This window comes from Hyperolius riggenbachi, chromosome 11 (assembly GCF_040937935.1).
Source record: "Hyperolius riggenbachi isolate aHypRig1 chromosome 11, aHypRig1.pri, whole genome shotgun sequence".
In the NCBI taxonomy this organism is placed as follows: Eukaryota; Metazoa; Chordata; class Amphibia; order Anura; family Hyperoliidae; genus Hyperolius; species Hyperolius riggenbachi.
This window is the reverse complement of record NC_090656.1, coordinates 21,204,898-21,230,599: the sequence shown is the minus strand read 5'-3', so window position 1 is coordinate 21,230,599 and position 25,702 is coordinate 21,204,898. Positions and strand designations below refer to the sequence as shown.

The 25,702-nt window shown below is 48.8% G+C and overlaps 1 protein-coding gene across 10 annotated transcripts in view; it reads right to left on the bottom strand.

Moving 5' to 3' along the window:
* The window catches only part of LOC137539170 (uncharacterized), an 892,710-nt gene that overhangs the window by 153,163 nt on the left and 713,845 nt on the right, over positions 1-25,702 (bottom strand). The window contains exon 5 of one of the 10 annotated variants that reach the window (XM_068261677.1): positions 18,249-18,330. The exons of the other annotated variants lie outside the window; for them this stretch is intronic. Coding sequence (XP_068117778.1) covers positions 18,286-18,330 — 45 coding nt within the window. The 3' untranslated portion in view covers positions 18,249-18,285. The remainder of the gene's footprint in view (positions 1-18,248; positions 18,331-25,702) is intronic. 10 annotated transcript variants of the gene reach the window in all.

The window sequence follows — 25,702 nt, the reverse complement described above, 5'->3', positions numbered from 1 at the left end:
CCTTTTTTCTGATTTTCTCACCATATTAACGATAATTGCATTAGAGTCTATGGCGGTGCCTTTTTCGTCCACCCTTATCCAGCACCCTTTTTTTTTACTGCTACCCGTTTTGGGTTTTTTTTTTTTTTGCTTCAAGTTTGTTTTAAACGTTCCATCCTCCATCTTGTTGTCGCCTAATAGAGACTAAACAGCGCTTTACCCACATACGTCTCACAGCAGCAACTATCGACTGGAGCCACAGTACCCAGCTCGAGGTGCCCTGGGAGATGGGAGATGTGCAAGATAGAACGCTGGCATGTAATTACCACGGCACACTTTGCTGGTTTTATCTGTAATTGGACTGTATAGTCTTTCATTCTAATTTACTCTCCATCTGAAGTGCGCTAATCAAGACAAGCAGAGGAGAGCGCCGCGCTCCCCGGCCGTCCCAGTGACACCAGTTACAGCCTAATTATAACAACTAAATTAAAGATGTGACGGAGGAAAGGTTGACCGTCACTCTCAGGCGCTTAATTCTACGGGAAGAAGTCGAGCTTTTAAATTGTACGTGAGGAAATCAATATTATGCCTCATTATATTGGTATTGCTAAAGAGATTAATGAAATTAAGGATTTGGCTTTAAAAAAAAAGGTTAAAAAAAAAATTGCGTCTTGACGGTTTCAGCAACCCACTGACGTCCTGTCCGGGATGTTTAACCACTTAAAAGGAAACCGTGACCAAGAATTGAACGTCATCTCAATCAGTAGCTGACACTCCCTTTTACATACGTAATCTTTACCTTTTCACAAACGGATCATCAGGGGGCTCTGTATGGGTGATATTGTGGTGAAACCCCTCCCACAGGAAACTGTGAGGACCATAGTCCTGGCAGTTTCCGGTCTGTAAACCTCATTGCATTGTGGGAAATAGCTGTTTACAGCTGTTTCCAACTGCCAAAAAAGAAAGCAGCAGCTACTTCCACTGACATCACCTGCCAGAAGTAAAAATGTCACCATCTGATAAATGTCAGAATGTTAATCAGGGAGAGGAAATATTTTACAATGGGCGAACACTGACTAAATCATTTATACATAATTATTGTAAAAATGAAGCACTTTTTTATTATATTATTTTAACTGGAGTTCCTCTTTAATGTGCACAAAAAGTATAAACAATGTTAAAAAAAAAACAGGAAAACTTTAATGGGCCAGCAGAGATAGGCATTCCTGAGCAATGCCCCCTGCCCTATGGATATGTGACCAATTTACATTCTCATGGAATCAACACTGCATACAGTATAGTCCATGGGCACTGAGACACCAGAAAGTTAATAGTGAATACCTTAAAGAGACACTGAAGCAAAAAAAAAATAATGATGATATAATGATTTGTAATAATAAATAATAGTAATAATTCGTACTATACAAACAATTCATTATATCTTTTTTTTTTTTGCTTCAGTGTCTCTTTAAGCTCCACCTGAGCCCCCTCTGCTTCAGGGCCTCATAGCAGCTGCAGGCTATTGCTACGCCCAGGGACGGTTTTTCCATAAGGCACCCTAGGCACGTGCCTCCAGGCGCCTTATGGGGCAAAGGCATCTCACCGAGGCTCCCCGAATGTCCTCCTATGAAGGAGAAACCACAATATGCAGTATTTTTCACCCCAGTCCTGCTCCGTATGCCGTACAGGGCGTGTCCCCAGTGGCCGCTGTATTCATGATGCATGCTTACTGCACGCAGGGTGCAGCACTTCGGATCCCTGCAGTGTAGGCATCGGGGGCAGCACGTGCTCGCTGGCTCTCAAGTCCAACTGCAGAGAAAGTGTTATTTATAGAAAGTGTTATTTATAGCCCTAAATTACTAACCATTTAAACCCCTTAACAAAATAAGTAATAAAAAAAAAATCTATGTACTTTCACAACTCTTTAACCTATTGTAACACTTTCCATTTGTTATAAGGTAGCCACATACCTAAACAGATGAATTACTGATCTAGTTCTGTGATCACACATTTGTTCGTCATTCAGTTATACCAGTTAGGAGGTGGCGATAGGTGTGCAGTCAGTAGGCAGCCCCTGCATTTGTTTCAGGCTGGGAATAGGGCAGGTACAACCCTCTGCTATCAGCCTACTCCCATTATGCTTTACAGTGTAACAAGTCTCACGCCACTGTAGGAAATGCAGCAGCTGCTAGTTTCTGTTGTCAGAAGTTTGGAGGTCTGAGACAGGTAACAGCCGTGGAAAACCTTGATGAAATTACTATTTACAACTTTATGCATTAAAAAAAAAAAAGTCATTTGATGATGCGGGCAACAACTAATGTACATTTGAAATGTAATTTCTATTTTTATTTCTGACTTGTGGTTAATTAATATTAATTTTATTTATGACTTGGGGTTTAAAGCAAACCTTAAACAAAAATAAAATAAAAATGAGATAATTAATTGTATGTGTTGTACAGCAACATCAAAGAAGGGACTCATTTTGTTTTCCAGTATAGGAAGAGTTAAAAACTTTAGTTGTTCAGCGTCTCTGAGCTAATCCACCCAACTTGGTACAGTCCTGTTTTCTGAAGCACTAAGGCTACTTTCACACCAAGACGTTGCGTTTTAGGAGACGTTATGGTCGCATAACGTGCACCTAATGCAACGCCTGGTGCTTTTAGATGTGGACGTCAGAGTGAGCCGCGTTGTGCAGCTCACTCTGGCGTCCGTGATGCGTACTCTTGGACGCATGCGGCATCACGTGGTCCCGCCAGACAATCGCCGCACAGAGCGGCGCTCCAGGAAGTAAACACTGCATGTCACACCGTGCAGTGAATATTAATTAGCCATGTGGCTGGCCGAGGAGGAGGAGGAGGGAAGACCTCCTCCTCCAACACTACTGAGCATGTGCAAACAGTCTAACGCGGCTTAGCCGCGCATAACGTACAGCAAACAGCACTTTAACTTGACGTGTTGCGTTACAATGTAACACAGCGTGGGCACTGTGAACAGCCCATTGATTTTTCATTACTGTGCGGTGGGCTGCGTTACAGGCTGCTCTAACGTGCGCCTGTAACGTCTTACTGTGAAACGCAGCGTTTTTGCCGCTAATGGAAGTCAATGGGCCGCATGAAAAAACGCATATAAAAACACATATGCGTTTTGAAACATGAGTTTTTAAAAAGGCTGGTTTTGTTGCATAAAATTCAAAAACGCATAAAAACCGCACATAGTGAAATTCAATGTGAATGCAATGTATTGCCTGTTGTATGCGATCTTCATGCGTTTTTATACGTTTTGTTTTTTAATTTGTTTTCTGATGTATTTCCGCTTCCTGTTGTCTTCCTAGTGATTTGCATAAAACGCAATGTAAAAATGCATGGAAAATGCATACAAAACGCATATGCGTTTTGTATATGCGAACCGCAAATGCGTGAAAAAAGAACGCAAAATGTATATGCAGGAAAAAATGAACGTACTACAAACGCGCACACACAAAAAATGTACCGTACATAAAACGCGCCCTTTTCCGCTCTGTTATGTGTTCACCTAGCCTTAAACAATCGAGAAACAGAGTGAGGCAGCTTGAGATAAGGTTTTACTGCAAAGTTCAAAGAGTCATTATTTCTGCTTTGTTTTATAGCTTTAGGCTACTTTCCCACCAAGACGTTGCGTTTTAGGGGACGTTATGGTCGCATAACATGCCCCTAACGCAACGCCTGGTGGTGTTGAAGTCGGCTTCAGATTGAGCTGCGTTATGCAGCTCTCAAAGCAGCCGCTCCAGGTTAGTGATAGGAAGTCCAGATCTTTTTAAAGATTCGGATCATTTGAATCGGATCATTGAAAAGATCCGGATCTTTGAACCGAATCATTTGAATGATTTTACTAGGGAAGCAGACTGGGGATGAAATGGCTAGCAGGACAGGACTTTCCCTGCACTGTACATTCTGAACTCTGGTCCCCTACCTCTCATGTCCCTACCTCTCCCTTTAGATTGTAAGCCTTTGGGCAGGGCCCTCCTCCTTTTGTGTCCTACCTGATCATGCACCTCCATTACTGTGAACCCATGCCATGCATCTGAGTGAACCTAACTTGCCTAATCTCCATGCTCCCCTCCAGTGACTAAGCATTACTTTGTACTCATACTGTGCTGTGTGATCTGGTTTTCTTGTATTCCTGTATTGGCATATTGCTGTTTGTCACCCCTAAATATTGTCTGTAACCTAAACTAATGTCCAGCGCTGGGTAATATGTTGGCGCTTTATAAATACAATAAATAATAATAATAATAATAATGTTCCTGTTTCTTCCAGACAGACATCCACTGTGAACCGAATCTTTAATTGTGATGATCTCGATGATTCGACTCACAAAAAAGATATGGATCAAATGAACGATTCGTTCATGATTCGGACAACACTACGAGTCCCACCACCAGTCACCACAGTGCAGTGAATATTAATTAGCCATGTAGCTAGTCACTGAGCATGTGCAAACAATCTAACGCAGCTCTATAGGGGTATAACGTACAACATGCAGCACTTTCATTTAACGTGCAGCATTATACCCTAACGCAGGGGTCTCAAACTTGCGGCCCGCGGGCCATTTGCGGCCCTCGATACAATATTTTGTGGCCCTCGCTGGCAAAAGCTTCCTTATAGTTTGCTTCAGTGCTCCCAAGTAATCCGCCGCATCCCCGACGCTAAACGAGGGCTGCAGAGCCCCCAAATCGCCCGAGGGGCAATCCGCCGGCATTTCCTGGAAGGGGCAGAGCTTTCAGCTTCAGTTCTGCCCCTCCTGACGTCAATCGCCGCACGGATCGCCGCCTCTCCCCGCCCCTCTCTGTGAAGGAAGAGTGAGAGGGGCGGGCAGAGGCGGCGATGCGCCGCGATTGTGAAAATCCTTATGCGGCCCAGCCTCATCCTGACTTTGCCTCCTGCGGCCCCCAGGTAAATTGAGTTTGAGACCCCTGCCCTAACGCAATGTGTGCACTGTGAACAGCACATTGATTTTACAGTGCTGTGAGTTAGGCTGCGTTACTGGCTGCTGTAACGTGGGACTTTAACGTCCCACTGTGAAAGCAGCCTAAAAGACAGAGGGTCATATGCAATTTACTTTTCCTCCTAGGTTTTCTATGTTTTCTCCTGGGAGATAAATTTTCATCTTCTGTTCAAAATAACTTTAGTATTTTGCTGATAAAAAGTACCAAAAAAAGAAGGTGAAGAAGTACTGTGAAAATTATTCTGAGTATTTTCTTGCTTGCTGGTGGTGTAAAACGCATTTTATTGACAAGCCTAAAAATATCACCTAGGAGAAAACTCAGGAGAAAAAGTTAATTGCATATGGGCTGAGTGTGGTTTCTAAACTGCGAATATGACAGAATGATGCAATGTTATTTAAAAAAAGCTATATAGCTGAAAATAAAAATATGAGAATATTTTCTTTGCTACTGATGTTCTATTCATTAGCCGTACTACACATACAATTCATTATATCATCCTTTTTTTTCGCTTCTGGTTTGCTTTAAGAGACATCGCTGGTAATTGGTAAAGTCCTCTCCTGCCGCCATTTCTTGCTATAACGCCTTCTTACATCTTGTCCCTCTCCCTAATGTGCCGCAGGGGGGAACGCCGAAAACCGAAAAATGCTAAATATATCTATAGACGACATCTTTAAAGTCATCAACTGAAAAGGTAGGAGGTTAAACTTTATCATTAGCGTGGCTGCGCCAGGTGCTGCCTGCTTATTTTATTTAACTTTTTTCCTATTTTTTTTTTATTGTTAATAAAAACCGACTGTTCTTCCAAAACGTGACACTCTTTGGAGCAGTTAGAAACGGTCCGCTAATTGGTCGGCCGGCTCGCTTGCCACGGGCCCTTTTCGTGTTTTCAGCTCTGGGGGGATGTTTCTCATTTAGGCTCTGTTCGCCGTCACCACCAGCCCGTCAGCCAGAACGCACGCAGGTATCCAGCGTGACCTTCCTCTCTAATAGGGAAGGAGTGTTGAGGAGGTGTAATATATCGCCATTATTGATCCGCTACCACGCTCTATTCCGAGCCTCCTGCCCGTTCCTCTCCCGATCCATACCTTCATGATGACTCGTCCGCGTTCTGCACCTCGGCCTTTAACGAGCGGATATTACAGAAGTGCATATGTAGTAGAAGCAGTTAATGATCGGCGGTGAGTTAATTCTAATGTCCACCCATCATTCACTCTGCACAAAATGTAATTGCAGGCTAAGAGTTGTCAAGGCAAGCATTTCAGTCTTATTAGGGCCCTGGCGGAGTCGGCCAGCTCGCGGAGTGACAGGCACAGACTTTAAACCTGGGCTGTGCAGCACCGCGTCTCAATGACAGCCGCAGCGATGACGGCGTGGGAGACGCAATTAGATTGCCCTTGAGCGGATCTGCAATCTGAGCGACGGTCCCTATCGGGCAGCAATAAATCACAGGATCTTTATAAATACATTTAAAGGGTCACTCAACCCGAGAAACAGATTATACAGCTTTTTTGAAAAGTGAGATTTTATTATTATTGCTAGTATTGATTTATAAAGCGCCAACATAGTTTGTAGCACTGTACAGAGTAAGAAACATGGGGTACTTAATAATACAGACAATGGTGTACACCAAGAATAGACACTGGTACAAGCAGGGCCGGTTTAGGCAACAATGGGGCCCCAGGGCAAAATAAACCTGGGGGGCCCCCCCAACATATACCCCGCAACAAAAATCGGCATTAGGGGACCTTTTTTGCAGCTGGTATAGTCAGGGTGTGAAGTCCCAATCGGTCGGAGCTCCACATTCTGGCTACCTTAGCCTGCATGGGGGACAAGGGGTTAAAAAGTTTCAGGAGAAGGGACCCCACATAATTTAAAAAAAAAAAAATTCCCACACTCTAAACATAAAAAAAAAATTGGGAAAATAGAAAAAAATGCCAGGGATCTTCATACAGCCATGTTGCGGCTGTATAGCGATCCCTGGCCAAAGCGCTGCGGCTGCGTATAGACCCCCTGGAAACCCCGTCAGGAAATTTATTGTGCTTTCGTTTGATGCATGTAAAATGACACTACCGTTAGGTTTGCTACTAAAAGTGACATTTACCGCATTTAAAAGTATATTTTTTTCCTTCGAAACTTTAAAATCGATTTTCTGAAAAACGATAAGGTCTTTTTGAAAAATTGTTTTTTCCTCTTATTCCTAATGATCTCCTTAACATATCCTGAAAATGTAGGGTTTCTAGCAGGGGTCTAGTCCTGGGAAAAGAAGTGAGTGGACTCACCTGGAGAACCTCTGCGCGGCGCGGCAAAAAAATGGGCATGGTCAAGTACACGGTGGGCGTGGTCATGGGTGGGGCCAAATATACATGACCTTAGCAGTGATGTAAAAGGTCTGCCAAGGAAGTTTGAGCTCTGCCGTAGTGTATCCCCCAAAATAGATGCAATCTGACAGCATTTCACCAAAAAGACACATAATCTGGTAGAAGTTCCTCCAAGATACAGATAATATGGAAGTGGTTCCCCCAAAATAGACAATGTGGCAGCAGCAGTTCCACCAACATACACATAATCTGGAAGCAGTTCCCCAAAATACGCGAAACCTGGCAGCGGATTACCCAAAATACACGTAACACCCAAAAGACATATAATCTGGCAGTAGTGGTCCCCCAAACATACACAATCTGGCAGCAGTTCCCCAAAATACACGTAATCTGGCAGCAGCCGTTCCCCTAACATACACATAATCTGGCAGCTGTTCCCCAAAATACATAACAGCGGTTCCACAAAAATGCAGATAATCTGACAGTAGTTTCCCCAAAATAGGTACCCCCAGGTAGCCAGGTCTATAGGTGTCCCCAGTATATGTAGCCAGAGGTATAGTTGCCTAGTATATGTAGCCAGGGGTATATGTGCCCAGTATATGTAGCCAGTGGGATATGTCCCCAGTATATGTAGGCAGGGGTATATGTCCCCAGTATATGTAGCCAGGGGTATATTGGCCAGTATATGTAGCCAGGGGTATATGTCCCCAGTATATGTAACGAGGGGTATATATGCCCAGTATATGTAGGCAGGGGTATATATGCCCAGTATATGTAGGCAGGTGTATATGTCCCCAGTATATGTAGGCAGGTGTATATGTGCCCAGTATATGTAGGCAGGGGTATATGTGCCCAGTATATGTAGCGAGGGGTATATGTGCCCAGTATATGTAGCGAGGGGTATATATGCCCAGTATATGTAGGCAGGGGTATATATGCCCAGTATATGTAGGCAGGGGTATGTGTCCCCAGTATATGTAGCGAGGGGTATATATGCCCAGTATGTGTAGGCAGGGGTATATATGCCCAGTATATGTAGGCAGGTGTATATGTCCCCAGTATATGTAGGCAGGTGTATATGTCACCAGTATATGTAGGCAGGGGTATATGTCCCCTGTATATGTAGGCAGGTGTATATGTCACCAGTATATGTAGTGAGGGGTATATATGCCCAGTATATGTAGGCAGGGGTATATATGCCCAGCATATGCAGCCAGGGGTATATGTGCCCAGTATATGCAGCCAGGGGTATATGTCCCCAGTATATGTAGGCAGGGGTATATGTCCCCAGTATATGTAGGCAGGTGTATATGTCCCCAGTATATGTAGGCAGGTGTATATGTCCGCGGTATATGTAGGCAGGGGTATATGTGCCCAGGTAGCCAGGTGTATATGTCCCCAGTATATGTAGGCAGGGGTATATGTCCCAGTATATGTAGGCAGGTGTATATGTCCCCAGTATTTGTAGGCAGGTGTATATGTCCCCAGTATATGTAGGCAGGTGTATATGTCCCCAGTATATGTAGGCAGGTGTATATGTGGCCAGTATATGTAGTCAGGGGTATATGTGCCCATGTAGCCAGGTGTGTCCCCACCCGGAGGGAGAAGAGCAGGGAAGGCGAGCTATGGGGACAGTGGGGATGGGCGGACATCTCCCACCCCCCCCATCCCTCACCTTTGTGCTCCCCTTCCTGCCTCTCCCCTCTGGCGTTTTTAAGTGTCGGCCCGGCGGCGAAAGTGGGCGGAGACTTACCTCGTTCCAGTCGCATGGGACGCTCCGCTCTGTGTGCGGCTAGAAGACCAGACCATGCGGCTGGAACGCAGGAAGTCTCCGCCCACTTTCGCCGCCGGCCCGACACTTAAAAACGCTGGAGGGGAGAGGCAGGAAGGGGAGCACAAAGGTGAGGGATGGGGGGGGGGGAGATGTCCGCCCATCCCCACTGTCCCTATAGCTCGCCTTCCCTGCTCTGCCCCCCTCCACACAAGCCAGGGTGAACGGCGTTCACTTTGAAGAAAAAGTGGGTGGACGCCGTTCACCCGCGTTCAAGCAGGACTCGACCCCTGGTTTCTAGCATTTAAGGTGGATTTGCTATCAACCATTAAAGTCGGCAGGTTTTTAAATGTGTATTTTTTTTCCTTTGAAACTTTAAAATCGATTTTCTCAAAAACTATAAGGCCGATTTGAAATTTTTTTTCCTCTTGTAGCCACTGGGGGCCCCTACAAGCTCTGGGGCCCTGGGGCAGCTGCCTCCTCTGCCTCTATGGTAGCGCCGGCCCTGGGTACAAGATACAGAATTGGTAGATATAGTACCGTAATTACAGTGACAAATGTAACAGAATGAATAAAATATATAACAAACTCCATTATCCACTGGAGTACAGAATTTTATCAATTGGATTTTTGGATTTCACAATCATATCTGAAGAGAGAAAATGCCTTTAAGCAGGGGCGTAACAATAGGGGCTGCAAGGAATGCAGCCGCAGGGGGCCCTCTGGGGCCGGCCCAGGGCCATTTTTAGAGGCAGGTGGGGTCACAGTGCAAGAGGGGAGAGCAATAGACACACAGAGCGGTGGGGAGGGGGGTCCACTCTTCCCCGCGCTCACCTTGGGCTCTCCCTTCAGTGCTCCCCCCTCCAGCATTAATCGGCAGCACAAGCGCATACCTCCCAGCTTTTGGAACCAGGAAAAAGGGCAACTAAGACACGCCCCTGCCACGCCTTTAACAATGCCCCCATTTAAAAAACCACGCCCCTCCCCATACAGTTCCCCCCTCCATCCTATGCAGAGTTTGGCGCATGGAGCGATGGTAGGCAAGCTATTTAAAGAATACTCACAGCACACATTTGTATTACAGGATATAAATTACAGTAAAACAGCTCTACATGAAGAGTTATGAATATATTAAATAAGAAATTAAAGACTGAAATGTGCAAAATATTAAATTCTTTATTTCTGGCAAAAAAAAACTTCCCATATCAGAAATGTTAACACAGTGCCTAGAAGTGCATAACTCTAGTCCCAGGTCTGTAAATGCATAAAATCCCACAATTATCCCTAATTAAGGATCTTGTATCACAATATGGGTTATTAATAAGAGTAATAGCACAGAGGAAGGCCACCAATATGACTGATCCATACAGGATTTCTAGCACTTCACAAGCATATTGAAAGATGAGATATCCTCCTCACTATTCAGATGCTCTGTGACCACACAGCCAGGGCATAGATCCACCTCACTATTCAGATGTAACCAGATAGCCAGGGCATAGATCCACCTCACTATTCAGATGTAACCAGATAGCCAGGGCATAGATCCACCTCACTATTCAGATGCTCTGTAACCAGATATCCAGGGCAGAGATCCACCTCACTATTCAGATGTAACCAGATAGCCAGGGCATAGATCCACCTCACTATTCAGATGTAACCAGATAGCCAGGGCATAGATCCACCTCACTATTCAGATGCTCTGTAACCAGATAGCCAGGGTAGAGATCCACCTCACTATTCAGATGCTCTGTAACCAGATAGCCAGGGCAGAGATCCACCTCACTATTCAGATGTAACCAGATAGCCAGGGTAGAGATCCACCTCACTATTCAGATGCTCTGTAACCAGATAGCCAGGGCAGAGATCCACCTCACTATTCAGATGCTCTGTAACCAGATAGCCAGGGCAGAGATCCACCTCACTATTCAGATGCTCTGTAACCAGATAGCCAGGGTAGAGATCTCCCTCACTATTCAGATGCTGTGTAACCAGATAGCCAGGGTAGAGCTCCCCCTCACTATTCAGATGCTCTGTAACCAGACAGCCAGGGTAGAGATCCACCTCACTATTCAGATGCTCTGTAACCAGATAGCCAGGGTAGAGATCCACCTCACTATTCAGATGCTCTGTAACCAGATAGCCAGGGTAGAGATCTCCCTCACTATTCAGAAGCTCTGTAGCCAGATAGCCAGGGTAGAGATCCACCTCACTATTCAGATGATCTGCAACCAGATAGCCAGGGCAGAGATCCCCCTCACTATTCAGATGCTCTGTAACCAGATAGCCAGGGTAGAGATCCCCCTCACTATTCAGATGCTCTGTAACCAGATAGCCAGGGTAGAGATCCCCCTCACTATTCAGATTCTCTGTAACCAGATAGCCAGGGCAGAGATCCCCCTCACTATTCAGATGCTCTGTAACCAGATAGCCAGGGCAGAGATCCACCTCACTATTCAGATTCTCTGTAACCAGATAGCCAGGGCAGAGATCCACCTCACTATTCAGATGCTCTGTAACCAGATAGCCAGGGCAGAGATCCACCTCACTATTCAGATGCTCTGTAACCAGATAGCCAGGGCAGAGATCCCCCTCACTATTCAGATGCTCTGTAACCAGATAGCCAGGGTAGAGATCCCCCTCACTATTCAGATGCTCTGTAACCAGATAGCCAGGGTAGAGATCCCCCTCACTATTCAGATGCTCTGTAACCAGATAGCCAGGGCAGAGATCCCGCTCACTATTCAGATGTAACCAGATAGCCAGGGTATAGATCCCCCTCACTATTCAGATGCTCTGTAACCAGATAGCCAGGGTAGAGATCCACCTCACTATTCAGATGCTCTGTAACCAGATAGCCCGGGGTAGAGATCCCCTCACTATTCAGATGCTCTGTAACCAGATAGCCATGGTAGAGATCCCCCTCACTATTCAGATGCTCTGTAACCAGATAGCCAGGGCAGAGATCCCCCTCACTATTCAGATGCTCTGTAACCAGATAGCCAGGGCAGAGATCCCGCTCACTATTCAGATGTAACCAGATAGCCAGGGTATAGATCCCCCTCACTATTCAGATGCTCTGTAACCAGATAGCCAGGGTAGAGATCCACCTCACTATTCAGATGCTCTGTAACCAGATAGCCCGGGGTAGAGATCCCCTCACTATTCAGATGCTCTGTAACCAGATAGCCAGGGTAGAGATCCCCCTCACTATTCAGATGCTCTGTAACCAGATAGCCAGGGTAGAGATCCCCCTCACTATTCAGATGCTCTGTAATCAGATAGCCAGGGCAGAGATCCCCTCACTATTCAGATGCTCTGTAACCAGATAGCCAGGGTAGAGATCCCCCTCACTATTCAGATGCTCTGTAACCAGATAGCCAGGGTAGAGATGCCAATCACTATTCAGATGCTCTGTAACCAGATAGCCAGGGCAGAGATCCCCCTCACTATTCAGATGCTATGTAACCAGATAGCCAGGGTAGAGATCCCCCTCACTATTCAGATGCTCTGTAACCAGATAGCCAGGGCAGAGATCCTCCTCACTATTCAGATGCTCTGTAACCAGTTAGCCAGGGCAGAGATCCCCCTCACTATTCAGATGCTCTGTAACCAGATAGCCAGGGTAGAGATCCCTGTCTCACTTTCTCTCAACTTCAGAGACATTCCTTGATGAGCCTGGAGTTTTATGTTGTGCTGCTGATGAAGTTCAGCGTGAGGCAAAGCTGCAGAGTGTGATGTGATGCATGTATTTTAGTGTTCTCTGCAAAGACTCTGGGCGGTGAAACAGTTAAACGCAAACTCTCCTGCTCTGTGAAGAGGTCGGGACATTTGACCAGTGCCCTGTGATGCCGTGATAGAGGCTGCAAATCGTTAGTGTCACAGAGAAAATGTGACACTTGGCAGGTCTGCAAGCGGGCAGGGAACATGTAACGCGAAAATACCTCTTCCATGCGGTCCACGCGTCTGAGGTTCCTCTCTGTAGCATCTGACGCGACTTCCTGTTTATCAGGGAGTAGCATGAGGCGCTTACAGAGACCAGACCTCCGTTGCATGGAAGAGGTATGTCCGCGTTCAGTGTTCCCTACCCGCTTGTGCTGCCGATTAATGCTGGTGGTTGCTAAAAAAAGGAATTCAACAGGAAATCTGGTCTGCTTAGCTTGCTTTCCTGTGGAACGGCCATTCCTGGTCAGGGATGCTCGAATATCCCCTTTTACTATTCGAGTTGCCGCGAATTCGGGTTTGCGGAAATCCAAATTCAGCCATGATCACGACCACGCAAACAAATTCAAATCCGCATTCACCTCGTGATTACGGCAAAATCCGGAATCACGATTTGTAATCACGAATTTGGCCTTTAAATTGCTTCCAAAACTTCTTTTAGGGTAAATGATGCATAAAGCATCATGTTTTTTTAAAGAAAAACCTAAATTAATTATGTATAATTAAAAAAATAATGTTGATGAAAAACATTTGTTTTCTGCATTTGTTTGTTTATTCTTCTTCACCATCTTCTTCTTCTCCTTCTTGATGTGCTAAAGAGATTCCCAGCCTCCTCACGGCCCCCATCACCGACTACAGGGGCCAGGAATGTGCCTTCCATCCAGGCCTGTTGATTTTCAGGAATGTCAGCCTGTCCACAGACTCTGGGGACAGACGAGAGCGCTTCTCAGTGACCACACCACCGGCCGCACTGAGGCACCTCTCGGACAGCATGCTGGAAGGGGGACAAGACAGGACTTCCAGGGCGTACTGCGCCAGCTCACTCCAGATCTCCAAGCACTTGACCTCCAAGGGGTACTCCAAGGGGTCTACAGGGTCATCGCCGGTATCGAGCCCGCTGAAGGACCCCATGTAGTCTGCCACCATCCGGGTCAGGCGCTGGTTCTGACTTTGAGAGGAGGATGCTGCTGCAGCCGGCACCTCTACTCTCTGCAGCTCTACCGTCTTCTAGGGTGCCTTACTCAGAGACAGTAAAAGCAACTTACTCAGAGACAGCAGGTCTCCTGGGTCGAAAACTTCTGCTGCTGGCTGCAGACACTGGCTGCTGTGCTGGCTGGACAGGGACAGAAGGGGTGGAAGGCTGGGGGAAGGCTTCCTCCAATCGCCAAACAAGGACCCGCTGCAACTCCCTTGTTCGCTGCTCAGGGTCTCCAGCAGGCAGGAACTGACCCAGCTTCCCCTTCAGCCTTCAGGGTCCCTGCGCAAGCACCGCAGCACGTGCACTGCCATGGGGAACAGTTCTTATGCAGCAAAGACGTCATCATCAGTGTCGGCGGCGGCGGCACCCCCAGAGATTGGGGATCTGAACTTTCCCTACAGGCAGTGGCGGTTCCAGGAATTTTTTTAGGGGGTGCTATGCAGGTGCTGGACCAATTTCCGGGGGAGCTGACGGGCAAAAAATGGGTGTGGCTACAACCCATTTACAACGGTGAAAAAATGGGCGTGGTCATGACTGGATGTGGGCGGGGCTAACTGTAATTTAAAGTGAACCCAGGGTGAGAGTGATATGGTGGCTGCCATATTTATTTCCTTTTAAACAATTCTAGTTGCCTGGCAGCCCTGCTGATCTATTGGCTGCAGTAGTGAACTGAATTACACCAGAAACAAGCATGCAGCTAATTTTGTCAGTTCTGACAATATTGTCAGAAACCCCTGACCTGCTGCATGCTTGTTCAGGTTCTATGGTTGAAAGAATTAGAGGCAGAGGACCAAAACGGCAGCCAGGCAGCTGGTAAGGAGATAAATATGGCAGCCTAAATATTATTCTCACCTCGGGTTCCCTTTAAAAGTGCAACGCAAAGACAGAGGGCCCAAGTTTTGGTGACCCTTTCCCCAGAAAATTCCCATAATTGTGCAGGTTTTCTCAAGAAAATACACGTAATGTGAGCAGATTTGAACAAAAAACACGTTCAATGACCCTAATATGCACAATCTTTATCAGATATGACCCCAATATGCACAACCGTTATCAGATATGACCCCAATATGCACAGCCGTTATCAGATATGACCCCAATATGCAAAATCGTTATCAGATATGACCTCAATATGCACAATCGTTATCAGATATGACCCCAATATGCACAATCGTTATCAGATATGACCCCAATATGCACAACCGTTATCAGATATGACCCCAATATGCACAACCGTTATCAGATATGACCCCAATATGCACAATCGTTATCAGATATGACCCCAATATGCACAACCGTTATCAGATATGACCCCAATATGCACAACTGTTATCAGATATGACCCCAAAATGCACAACCGTTATCAGATATGACCCCAATATGCACAACCGTTATCAGATATGACCCCAATATGCACAACCGTTATCAGATATGACCCCAATATGCACAACCGTTATCAGATATGACTCCAATATGCACAACCGATATCAGATATGACCCCAATATGCACAACCGTTATCAGATATGACCCCAATATGCACAACCGTTATCAGATATGACCCCAATATGTACAATCCTCAGCAGATCTGACCACAATATGCACAATGCACAGCAGTTCTGACCCCAATATGTACAATCCTCAGCAGATCTGACCACAATATGCACAATGCGCAGCAGATCTGACCCCAATATGCACAATGCTCAGCAGATCTGTCCCCAATATGCACAATGCTCAGGAGTTCTGACCCCAATATGCACAATGCTCAGCAGTTCTGACCCCAATATGCATAATGCTCAGCAGATCTGACCCCAATATGCAAAATGCTCAGCAGTCCTGACCACAATCAGCAGCACCACCTGAAAAAGAAAAGAAAAACCCATTTACTCACCTAGTCAGAAGACCTCCTGTTCCGACCTCCTCCTCTCCCGACCTCATTGTGGCGCGCAGCTCAGCTCCCACGATCCTCTTCCTTCCTGCAGCAGCCTGCCTTACCCGGCGAGCAGGGCTACGGGAAAATGGCCGCCCGAAGCCCTGTACTGCAGACTCCAAGTCTGCAGAGCAGGGCTTCGGGCGGCCATCTTACCGTAGCCCTGCCTGCTGCTCCGGGCTGCCTCTGTGAACTGACTCGGCGTCTCTTAGATGCCCGAAGTCAGTTCACGCCAGGCGGTGCTTTGGGCGTGCTTGGACAAATTTAGGGGGTGCTTGAGCACCCCCAAGCACCCCCCTGGCGCCGCCACTGCCTACAAGCTTGAAGGCTGGCCTTTTTTCCCTTTGGTTAAGGGTTGACTGGTGCGGGTGCTGGTGGTGGTAGCAGCTGAAGCAGCAGGCTGTAGCTCCTGCCTTCCACGCCCTCTGCTTGCCCTGCCCCTGGTTGCCATGCTGCTGCATCTCTGTGCCACAGCCGCTGCTTCCTCCTCCTCCGAGTTGCCTTCATCCAACTGTGGCACATACAGGGCCGGAGCTACCATAGGAAAAAATGGGCAATTGCCCCAGGGTCCCAGAGCCTGTAGGGGCCACCAAGGTGTCCCTCCCCATCTTAACTGTTGCTCCCCAGGGACTCTGCAGAGTCTGTTAAGTTGGGAGTTGATTGGGGGAGGGTCAGTAGCAAGCTCAGGGGCCCAGGAGGGAAATTTGGCTGCAACAAAGGGCCTCTAATGATGCTTTTTGTTCGGGGGTGTCTGTTGGGGGGCCCCTAGGCTAATTTTGCCCTAGGGCCCAATTGTTACTTGAACCGGCCCTGGGCACATAGGGACAGTCCAGAACACATCATCATCATCACCATCATTATCGTCCTCCCCAAACAGCTCCTCTGAGCTCCCAACCACCTTTTCTGCCCTAACATCAGGCCCCTCATCCTCATCAAAATCAGGATGTTGTTCGCCACCAACAACCTCCTCCACATCAAACTCCTCCTCGCCTGTCCCAATCATCTCCTCCTCAAACTCTGCCACAACAGCCCTCAAGTCGCTCGCGGTCTTTGGGGTAAACAGCAAGCTCAGTAAGGGCAGGCTGGTGGCCGCTGGGGTCAACGTGACCTCAAGTGGTGGTGGGGGGAAGCTGCTGCTGCTGCGGACCGGAGTGCTGTTGGTGGGAATTTTTTTTTGCAGGAGGGCCCGGGGATTTCTAGTTACGCCCCTGTGCAGCAGTCAGAAAATAACCAAAAAGATGCTGGCCTGCCTGCTGCTAAGTGCTAACTAGTACTGCGGCTGCTAGTCTAACACTAAATGAAGCAATAAACAACAGTACAAATGATAAACTACTCTACACAACAGCTAACTAGGCTAAGGCTACCCTAGGCTAGAAGGCCTAGCCTGCACACAGACCTAACACTAGCCTAGCACAGTATACAGTATACACTAGCTGACTATAACACTCAAATCACTATCTACCTATACAGCAATATAATTAAGGTGTTCAGAATGTGGTTAGGGTGCAAAAAGCTCTGTTTTCACAGTGAAAGCACTTGCTCGGACACACAGCAGCACTGGAGATGCTCTCAGTACCACAAGTCACACAACAAGGACAAAATTCTAAAATGGCCCCCATCTTATATAGAGTAGGGAAGGGCCAGGCTCCCCTCCTCTGATTGGTTGCTAGTGCCTTGGGGGCCCTCTGATTGGCCCAACGACGTCAGCCAATGGTTATCGTGCATGTGCAATGTGAATTCGTGATCGTGGATTTTTGCCGTGGTCACGACCGAATTTTCGCTAATCATGAATTGACACGAATTCGGAATCTGTGATATGTAATGATCACGGATTCTACATTTTTCCGAATTCGGAGCCAAAAAATGCTCGTGATCACAGGTAATCCATGATCACAAGGTACTCGAGAGCAACCCTGTTCCTGGTAAATAATTAATTGACCAAACAAATAGGTCTTTTGTTACTTTTAGTGTTTTTTATTGATTTAAAAATGTGAAAGTTGCATAACGTATGTGGTTGGATCAGGTGTCAGGGATTTCACCTCAGTAACACTGGGGGTCCCTGAGCCTGTAGAATGAAGGAAGAACAGGAGCCTAATGGTGCAGTGTCCTGCCACCACCATATGCGCATGCGTTTTTTACCTGAGGAAGTGCATTTGTGTTGACCTGACGAAGCGGGCTGCAACCCAATGGTATAACCTACTTGTTCTAAATAAAGACTCTTTTTTCACCTCATGTGAGTCTTCAGTAGAGGTAAGCTACCTCTTTATCATAATATATTATATTGCATATGCCCCCATTCACATACATCCATTGAGCGCCTCCCCCACACCATTTCTAGTTGCGTAATATATACCTTTGGCGTATCTATTGTGTGGAGTCAACTCACTGTGCTAACCAACACTGAAGAATCTGTTCCCTCTGTTCCATCTTGCTTCCTGCAAAAATGTAAAAAAAAGGATATTTGCAGTATAACTTCTGATTCTAACACCTGACACCTCTTCAGACACTAACGGGTTATCTCTCACCCTCAGGTGAGTTTAGAAGAAATGTTTTTTAAACACAGGAGGGACAAGCAGTTGTCCAGCACTGGCCACATTCAAAATTCTTTACTACAGAAGAGGACAGCGAATCAGTCATTGGCGTCAATTCACTAAGATCATGCTGGAGATAATAAGGCAAGAGAAAACTTACCACCCCACATGAATGGTATTTTCAGTGTTAATTCACTGAAGAAGCTTGCGTTATTAAGGTGTAGAAGGTGTAGAGACAAGTTTTCACAGTGAGAGAGTTAGCTTATCATTTCTCCTCTGCAGTGGTGCTCAGCAGAGCTCGAATATTCGAGTAGCTCGAATATTCGAGCTCTTTTTCAGCTATTCGAGCTCGGTATTCGAGCTCCGAATAGCTGTAGCTATTCGAATGGGCTATTCGAGTACACTCGAATAGCCCATTCACTATTCGAGCTATTCGAGCAAACCGGCGCTATTCGAGCTCGGTACCGAGCTCGAATAGCGTCATAGCCCAGATTGATGTCCTTAGAGCCAATCAGAGGGCTCCCAGGCCCTCTGACGGCAGCCAATCACAGAGGGGGACCCTGGCCAGCCCCTACCCTATAAATAGCGGCCGCCATGTTAGGTTTCTCCGTGCTTGCCTGAGACTTGTACAGAGAGAGAGTTGCTCCTTTGTGCTTTGGCTTAGCAAGAGCTCTATTGTGGTCATTTACCTAGCGTTTTTGCTCACATACACCTCCTATACACACCTATATTGTTGTTAGTTAGTTAGACATTGTATTTTAGTTAGTAGCTTTTGTGTTACATAGAGAGAGACTCAGACAGCTGCTGCAAGCTTACAGCTTTAGGCCTCAGGGCCTGCCTGTGTGGGCAGCTGTTCTCTCCTGTCCTCTGTTTATTTCTCTCATCTATACCAGTATTTCTGCTGTCCTTTACTACTGATTGTATTAGTATTGTAGTTATATACTGTAACTGTACTAGGACACTCACTGTCACTGTTCATAGGCTACTAGCTGCTCCTGCGTGTGTGCACTCACTGTCTGTGTAGTGTGTACACACTACACACACTCTATTTCCTTCTGATAACTGATTGCTTATTGTAATTAGTTAGTTGTACTTACTGTTACTACTTACTGTACTAGGAGTCTAGGACACTCAGTCACTGTTCATAGGCTACTAGCTCCTGCGTGTGTGCACTCACTGTCTGTGTACACACACTACACACACTATTTCCTTCTGATAACTGATTGATTATTGTAATTAGTTAGTTGTACTTACTGTTACTACTTACTCTTACTGTACTAGGAGTCTAGGACACTCAGTCACTGTTCATAGGCTACTAGCTCCTGCGTGTGTGCACTCACTGTCTGTGTACACACACTACACACACTCTATTTCCTTCTGATAACTGATTGATTATTGTAATTAGTTAGTTGTACTTACTGACTGTTACTACTTACTTACTGTACTAGGGACACTCACTCAGTCACTGTTCATAGGCTAGCTCCTGCGCGTGTTTGCGCGTGCGTGCACTCACTGTCTGTAGTGTACACACACTAAATTTACTTGTGATTACTACTGATTATTGTAACTGCTAGTTGTACTTCCTGACTGTTACTACTTACTTACTGTACTAGGGACACTCACTCAGTCACCTCACCCACCAACCCACTCCATTAAAGTACCCCACTTTTCACCCGCCCTTTTAAAAAACTTTTGTCTATACGCCCAAAACATCGAAGATGTCTGGAAGTGGCAGCCAGCGCGGTTTGGGCAAGGGGAAGGGCAGCAAGGGAATCAGGAGGAGAGGGAGCAGCATTGTGGCAGGCCGCGCCACCATGCACAGTTCCGCAGCAGCAGCAGCAGCGTCGGTGGCTAACAGTCCTCCCATAGCCACTGGCCGTGGACGCCTTGGGCGCCGCCCAGCAGGAGCATCTGCAACTCACGCTGCAGAGACACAGCAGCAGCAGCGTGTAGCACCTGCTCCGATTTTCCTCCAGCCGGGTCGGAAACGTCCCATTGAGGAAAAGCATGCAGACACTGTGGTGCAACTGATGACGGAGGATGAGCAGCCCGCCATCAGCTCTGCATCCGAGTCCTCCACCCTCACCACCACCACCACCACCACCACCCCTGTTCGCAGCAGCCGCCCAGCAGGGCCTGGGGAGGAGGCCAGTTCACCGTCAGTCGCCGACCTGTCACTCAGCAGTCTTTTTACCCCAGGCACCATCAGGGTATTGTCTGCTGTTGTTGGCGATTTTGAGGAGGAGATGCTGATGGGCACTTTGGGGGATGAGGGATTGGACAGCAAGACTGTGGCGACAGTCAAGCAGCCCATCCATGCATCAGGAGAGGAGTTTGGGGGGTCATCATCCCAGCAGGACATGTTTCAGGAGGGGGAGGATGATGATGACCCGGTGACAGACAGAGACTGGGTGCCACCACCTCCAGGGGATGTCGTCCTCAGCAGCTCTGAGGAGGAGGAGGAGGATGCTCTTGTGGGCCTTGCAAGGAGGCGCATCATTGCAAGCATTGGCAGCAGTAGGCAGGTCCCACAGCCTGCTGGTGTCTCAGGCTCAGCAGCAGCAGCAGCAGCATCTGCCAGTACCACCACCAGCCGCACCCAAGCCCCCCCCCCAACCACCACAGGGAGACAGGCAGCAGCGCTTCCATGCCGTAGGGGGATGTTTCTGTCACCAATCTGGCGATATTTCACCATGCCCACTGTGTACAGCAAGTACGCCACTTGCAACCACTGTCAGCGGAAGTTGAGCAGAGGTGCAGACCCCTTAAAGTTCAGCACCAGCTCGCTCATCAACCACCTTGCTGCGAAACATTTCCACCAGCATGAGGAGTTCCAGAGGCTGAAGGCATCTGGTGCTGGCAGTGGCACCACACCCATCACTGCACAGCCTTCAGCAGCAGCAGCAGCAGCAACAGCAGCCACCCGCCCTCCTGCTCCTCCAGCAGCACCAGCAGGAGTGCGGAAACGCACTGCTCCTCCCCCCTCTGCAACTCCTCCCGCCGACACTGAGGCCTGTTCTGGCAGCCAGTCCTCAGTGGCCTCCTCCGCTGTGTCTGCTGATTCCCGTGCCAGCAAAAGGCCACGCCAGAGCCTTTTGAGCGAGTCCTTCCAGGGGGTGGTTAGGGCTCTGCCTCCCAGCAGCCGTCGCGTGCGGCAGCTGAACGGCTTGCTGGCACGGGCCATGTGCTCCCAACTCCTGCCGTACACGCTCGTGCAGGAGGGGAGCGACATTCGTGCGCTGCTTGCTTGCGCAGCCCCAGACTGGCAGCTCCCCAGCAGACACTTTTTCTCCCGCAAGGCCATTCCTGCACTGCACCGCTTTGTGATGGCCAATGTGGAGCGAGGGCTGGAGCACGCGGTTGGTGAAAGGGTCCACGTCACCATGGACTCCTGGAGCAGCCGCTTCGGGACAGGCCGCTACCTGTCCTTCACTGTCCACTGGGTCAGCTTGGTGGAAGGGGGTGAGGATGGGAGAGCAGCAGCGGGCACAGCAGCAGCAGCAACACAGTGGGTGGTGCCACCCCGCAGGGTCAGGGGAACTGCAGCAGGTTCCTCCGATCCTCTGCCATCCTCCGGCACACCTGGCCAAACCCCCGCCTCAGCAGCAGCGTGAAGGCCCGCCACTGCCAAGCGCTGCTGCACTTGGTCAGCCTTGGGAAGACCAAGCTGACGGCAACCCATGTGTTGGCCAAACTCCAGGAGCAGGAGAGGATTTGGCTGACCCCCAGAGGCCTCAGAGTCGGAGAGGTGGTGGCCGACAATGGGGCCAATCTGGTTGCCGCAATAGACAGGGGAAACCTGACCCACATCCCCTGTCTTGCCCACGTGCTGAACCTGGTGGTGCAAAAGTTCTTGCGCACCTACCAGGGGATGGGCGAACTGCTGGAAACGGCAAGGAACGTTGTGCGTCACTTCCGGCGCTCGGCTGCAGCCTGTGCGAGCCTGGAAGACGTGCAAAAGGAGCTGGAGCTGCCACGCCATCGGCTGATCCTTGACGTTCCGACTCGCTGGAACTCCACCCTGGCGATGTTGGAGCGTCTGGTTGAACAGAAGCACGCTGTCAACCAGTACCTTGCCCTGGCCACTGTTTCCGCCGCTCAGAGAAGGGACAAGACCAGCAACATCCCGTCCATCGTCCCCGATGATGACTGGAGGCACATGCAGCAGGTGTGCTTAGTGCTGGCTCTCTTTCTGCAGGCCACTAACATGGTGAGCAGGGACCATGCTATGGTCTGCGAGTGGGTGCCCCTGGTTTGTCTGCTGAACAGGGCCCTCGATGCTTTGCTGGAACAGGGAGCGGCAGCCTTGGACCAGCAGGAGCGGCAAGCAGCTGCACAGTCCACCTCTGAGGGGGAGGAGGAGGAGGACTTGGTGGAGGTCCCTGACCTTGCTGCTGATGAGTAGTGTTGGGCCGAACCTCCGATTTTCGGTTCGCGAACTTTCGCGAAAGGTTCGGTTCGCGTTAAAGTTCGCGAACCGCAATAGACTTCAATGGGGATGCGAACTTTGAAAAAAAAATAATTATGCTGGCCACAAAAGTGATGGAAAAGATGTTTCAAGGGGTCTAACACCTGGAGGGGGGCATGGCGGAGTGGGATACATGCCAAAAGTCCCCGGGAAAAATCTGGATTTGACGCAAAGCAGCGTTTTAAGGGCAGAAATCACATTGAATGCTAAATGACAGGCCTAAAGTGCTTTCAAACATCTTGCATGTGTATACATCAATCAGGTAGTGTAATTAAGGTACTGCTTCACACTGACACACCAAACTCATCGTGTAACGCACCGCAAACAGCTGTTTGTGTAGTGACGGCCGTGCTTTACTGGTGCGCACCATGGCGAGAGTGCAGGTTTTGGTGGCTTTACAGCCCATATGGACAGAACAGGTATACAGTGGCGGTTCACTAAACAGAACAGGTATGCAGTGGCGGGTCCACTGAACAGAACAGGTATGCAGTGGCGGGTTCACTTAACTGCACAGGTATGCGCACTGATGCGGTGGGTTCACTGAACAGAACAGGTATGCAGTGGCGGGTTCACTAAACAGAACAGGTATACAGTGGCGGTTCACTAAACAGAACAGGTATGCAGTGGCGGGTCCACTGAACAGAACAGGTATGCAGTGGCGGGTTCACTAAACAGAACAGGTATACAGTGGCGGTTCACTAAACAGAACAGGTATGCAGTGGCGGGTCCACTGAACAGAACAGGTATGCAGTGGCGGGTTCACTTAACTGCACAGGTATGCGCACTGATGCGGTGGGTTCACTGAACAGAACAGGTATGCAGTGGCGGGTTCACTAAACAGAACAGGTATGCAGTGGCGGGTCCACTGAACAGAACAGGTATGCAGTGGCGGGTTCACTTAACTGCACAGGTATGCGCACTGATGCGGTGGGTCCACTGAACAGAACAGGTATGCAGTGGCGGGTTCACTAAACAGAACAGGTATACAGTGGCGGTTCACTAAACAGAACAGGTATGCAGTGGCGGGTCCACTGAACAGAACAGGTATGCAGTGGTGGGTTCACAGCACAGGTATGCAGTGGTGGGTTCACAGCACAGGTATGCAGTGGTGGGTTCACAGCACAGGTATGCAGTGGTGGGTTCAATGAACAGGTATAAAGTGGCGGGTCTACTGAACAGAACAGGTATGCAGTGGTGGGTTCACAGCACAGGTATGCAGTGGTGGGTTCACAGCACAGGTATGCAGTGGTGGGTTCACAGCACAGGTATGCAGTGGTGGGTTCACAGAACAGGTATGCAGCCAGACAGGAACAAGCTAAGCCTAACTAATCTTTCCCTGAGAGACAGTCTGCAGCAGCTCGCCCTACTCTGACTAATGCAGGCACACGAGTGGCCGTAATGGCCGCCGCTGCCTGCCTTATATAAGGGGGGGTGGGGCTCCAGGGGCTAGTGTAGCCTAATTGGCTACACTGGGCCTGCTGACTGTGATGTAGAGGGTCAAAGTTGAGCCTCCATGTGCATTATGGGGCGAACCGAACTTCCGCAAAGGTTCGCCTGCGGGACGCGAACGCGAACCACTGAAGTTCGCATGGAACCGTTCGCAGGCGAACCGTTCGGCCCAACTCTACTGATGAGGGGGAGCAGCACAGTGCAGCTGAGTTGGTGCGGGGGTGGAGAGAGGATGAGGCTGACGAGGCAGAGGAGGAGGAGGAGGATGAGGACAGCAGCACTGCCGTCGATGTGCCAGCAGACGTGGCCCGCCTCTTCCCAATGGCAGCGCACATGCTGAGGTGCCTACGCAGGGACCCCAGGGTGATCCAGATGAAGCAGAGGGAGGACATCTGGATCAGCATGATGTTGGACCCACGCCTCAAGGGGAAGTTGAGCCAGTTCCTGCCGCCCTGCAGGAGGAGACCCAGCGCAACAAATAAGGAGCTTGCAGCAGGCCCTTGTTGAGCGCTTGGAGGAAGCCTTCCCCCAGCCTTCCACCCCCACTGTCCAGCAGCCAGCACAGAGGCAGCAGCAGGTGCCTGCATCCAGCAGCGAGCGCCCCACAGACCTGCTGTCTCTCAGCCACGAGCTCTACAGGACTGTAGAGGCTCCGGCAGCAGTGACTAGAGAGGAGGTGCATGCAGCACACATCCTCCTCCGGTCACAGCCAGCGCCTGACCCGCATGGTGGCTGACTACATGGGGTCCTACAGCGGGCTTGACAGCGATGCCCCTGTTGATCCCATGGAGTATTGGGTCAAGCGCCTGGAGATCTGGAGCGAGCTGGCGCAGTACGCCCTGGAAGTGCTGTCCTGTCCCCCTTCCAGCGTGCTGTCCGAGCGCTGCTTCAGTGCAGCTGGTGGCGTGGTCACCGAGAAACGCTCACGTCTGTCTCACAAGTCTGTGGACAGACTGACGTTTCTCAAGATGAACCAGGCGTGGGTGGAAGGCGAGTTCCTGGCCCCTGTTGTCGGGGAGAGGGGGACATGAACTGGCTGCCGGAACTTAGAACCATCGTTAATGTGCCTTACCACCCTTTACCACCTCCTGGCTCCTGCTCACTAAGCCAGCCTGGTTCACTTTGACTATTACGTCACCTGCAGCCACACATTTTACACCTACAGTGGGCTGCTGTGTACTGCCCTTCTGCTGTCTGTCTGTGTTTCCCACTGCCAGGGTACACAGAATTACCTTCTGCTGCCACTCTGCCACCAGCTATTACGTCAAACAATAGCTATATTGGTTGTAAAACCAAAACTAAAAAAACCATTAAAAAAAAAAAGGTTTAATTTTTCTGAGGTGCCCGGGTTGAAAACTG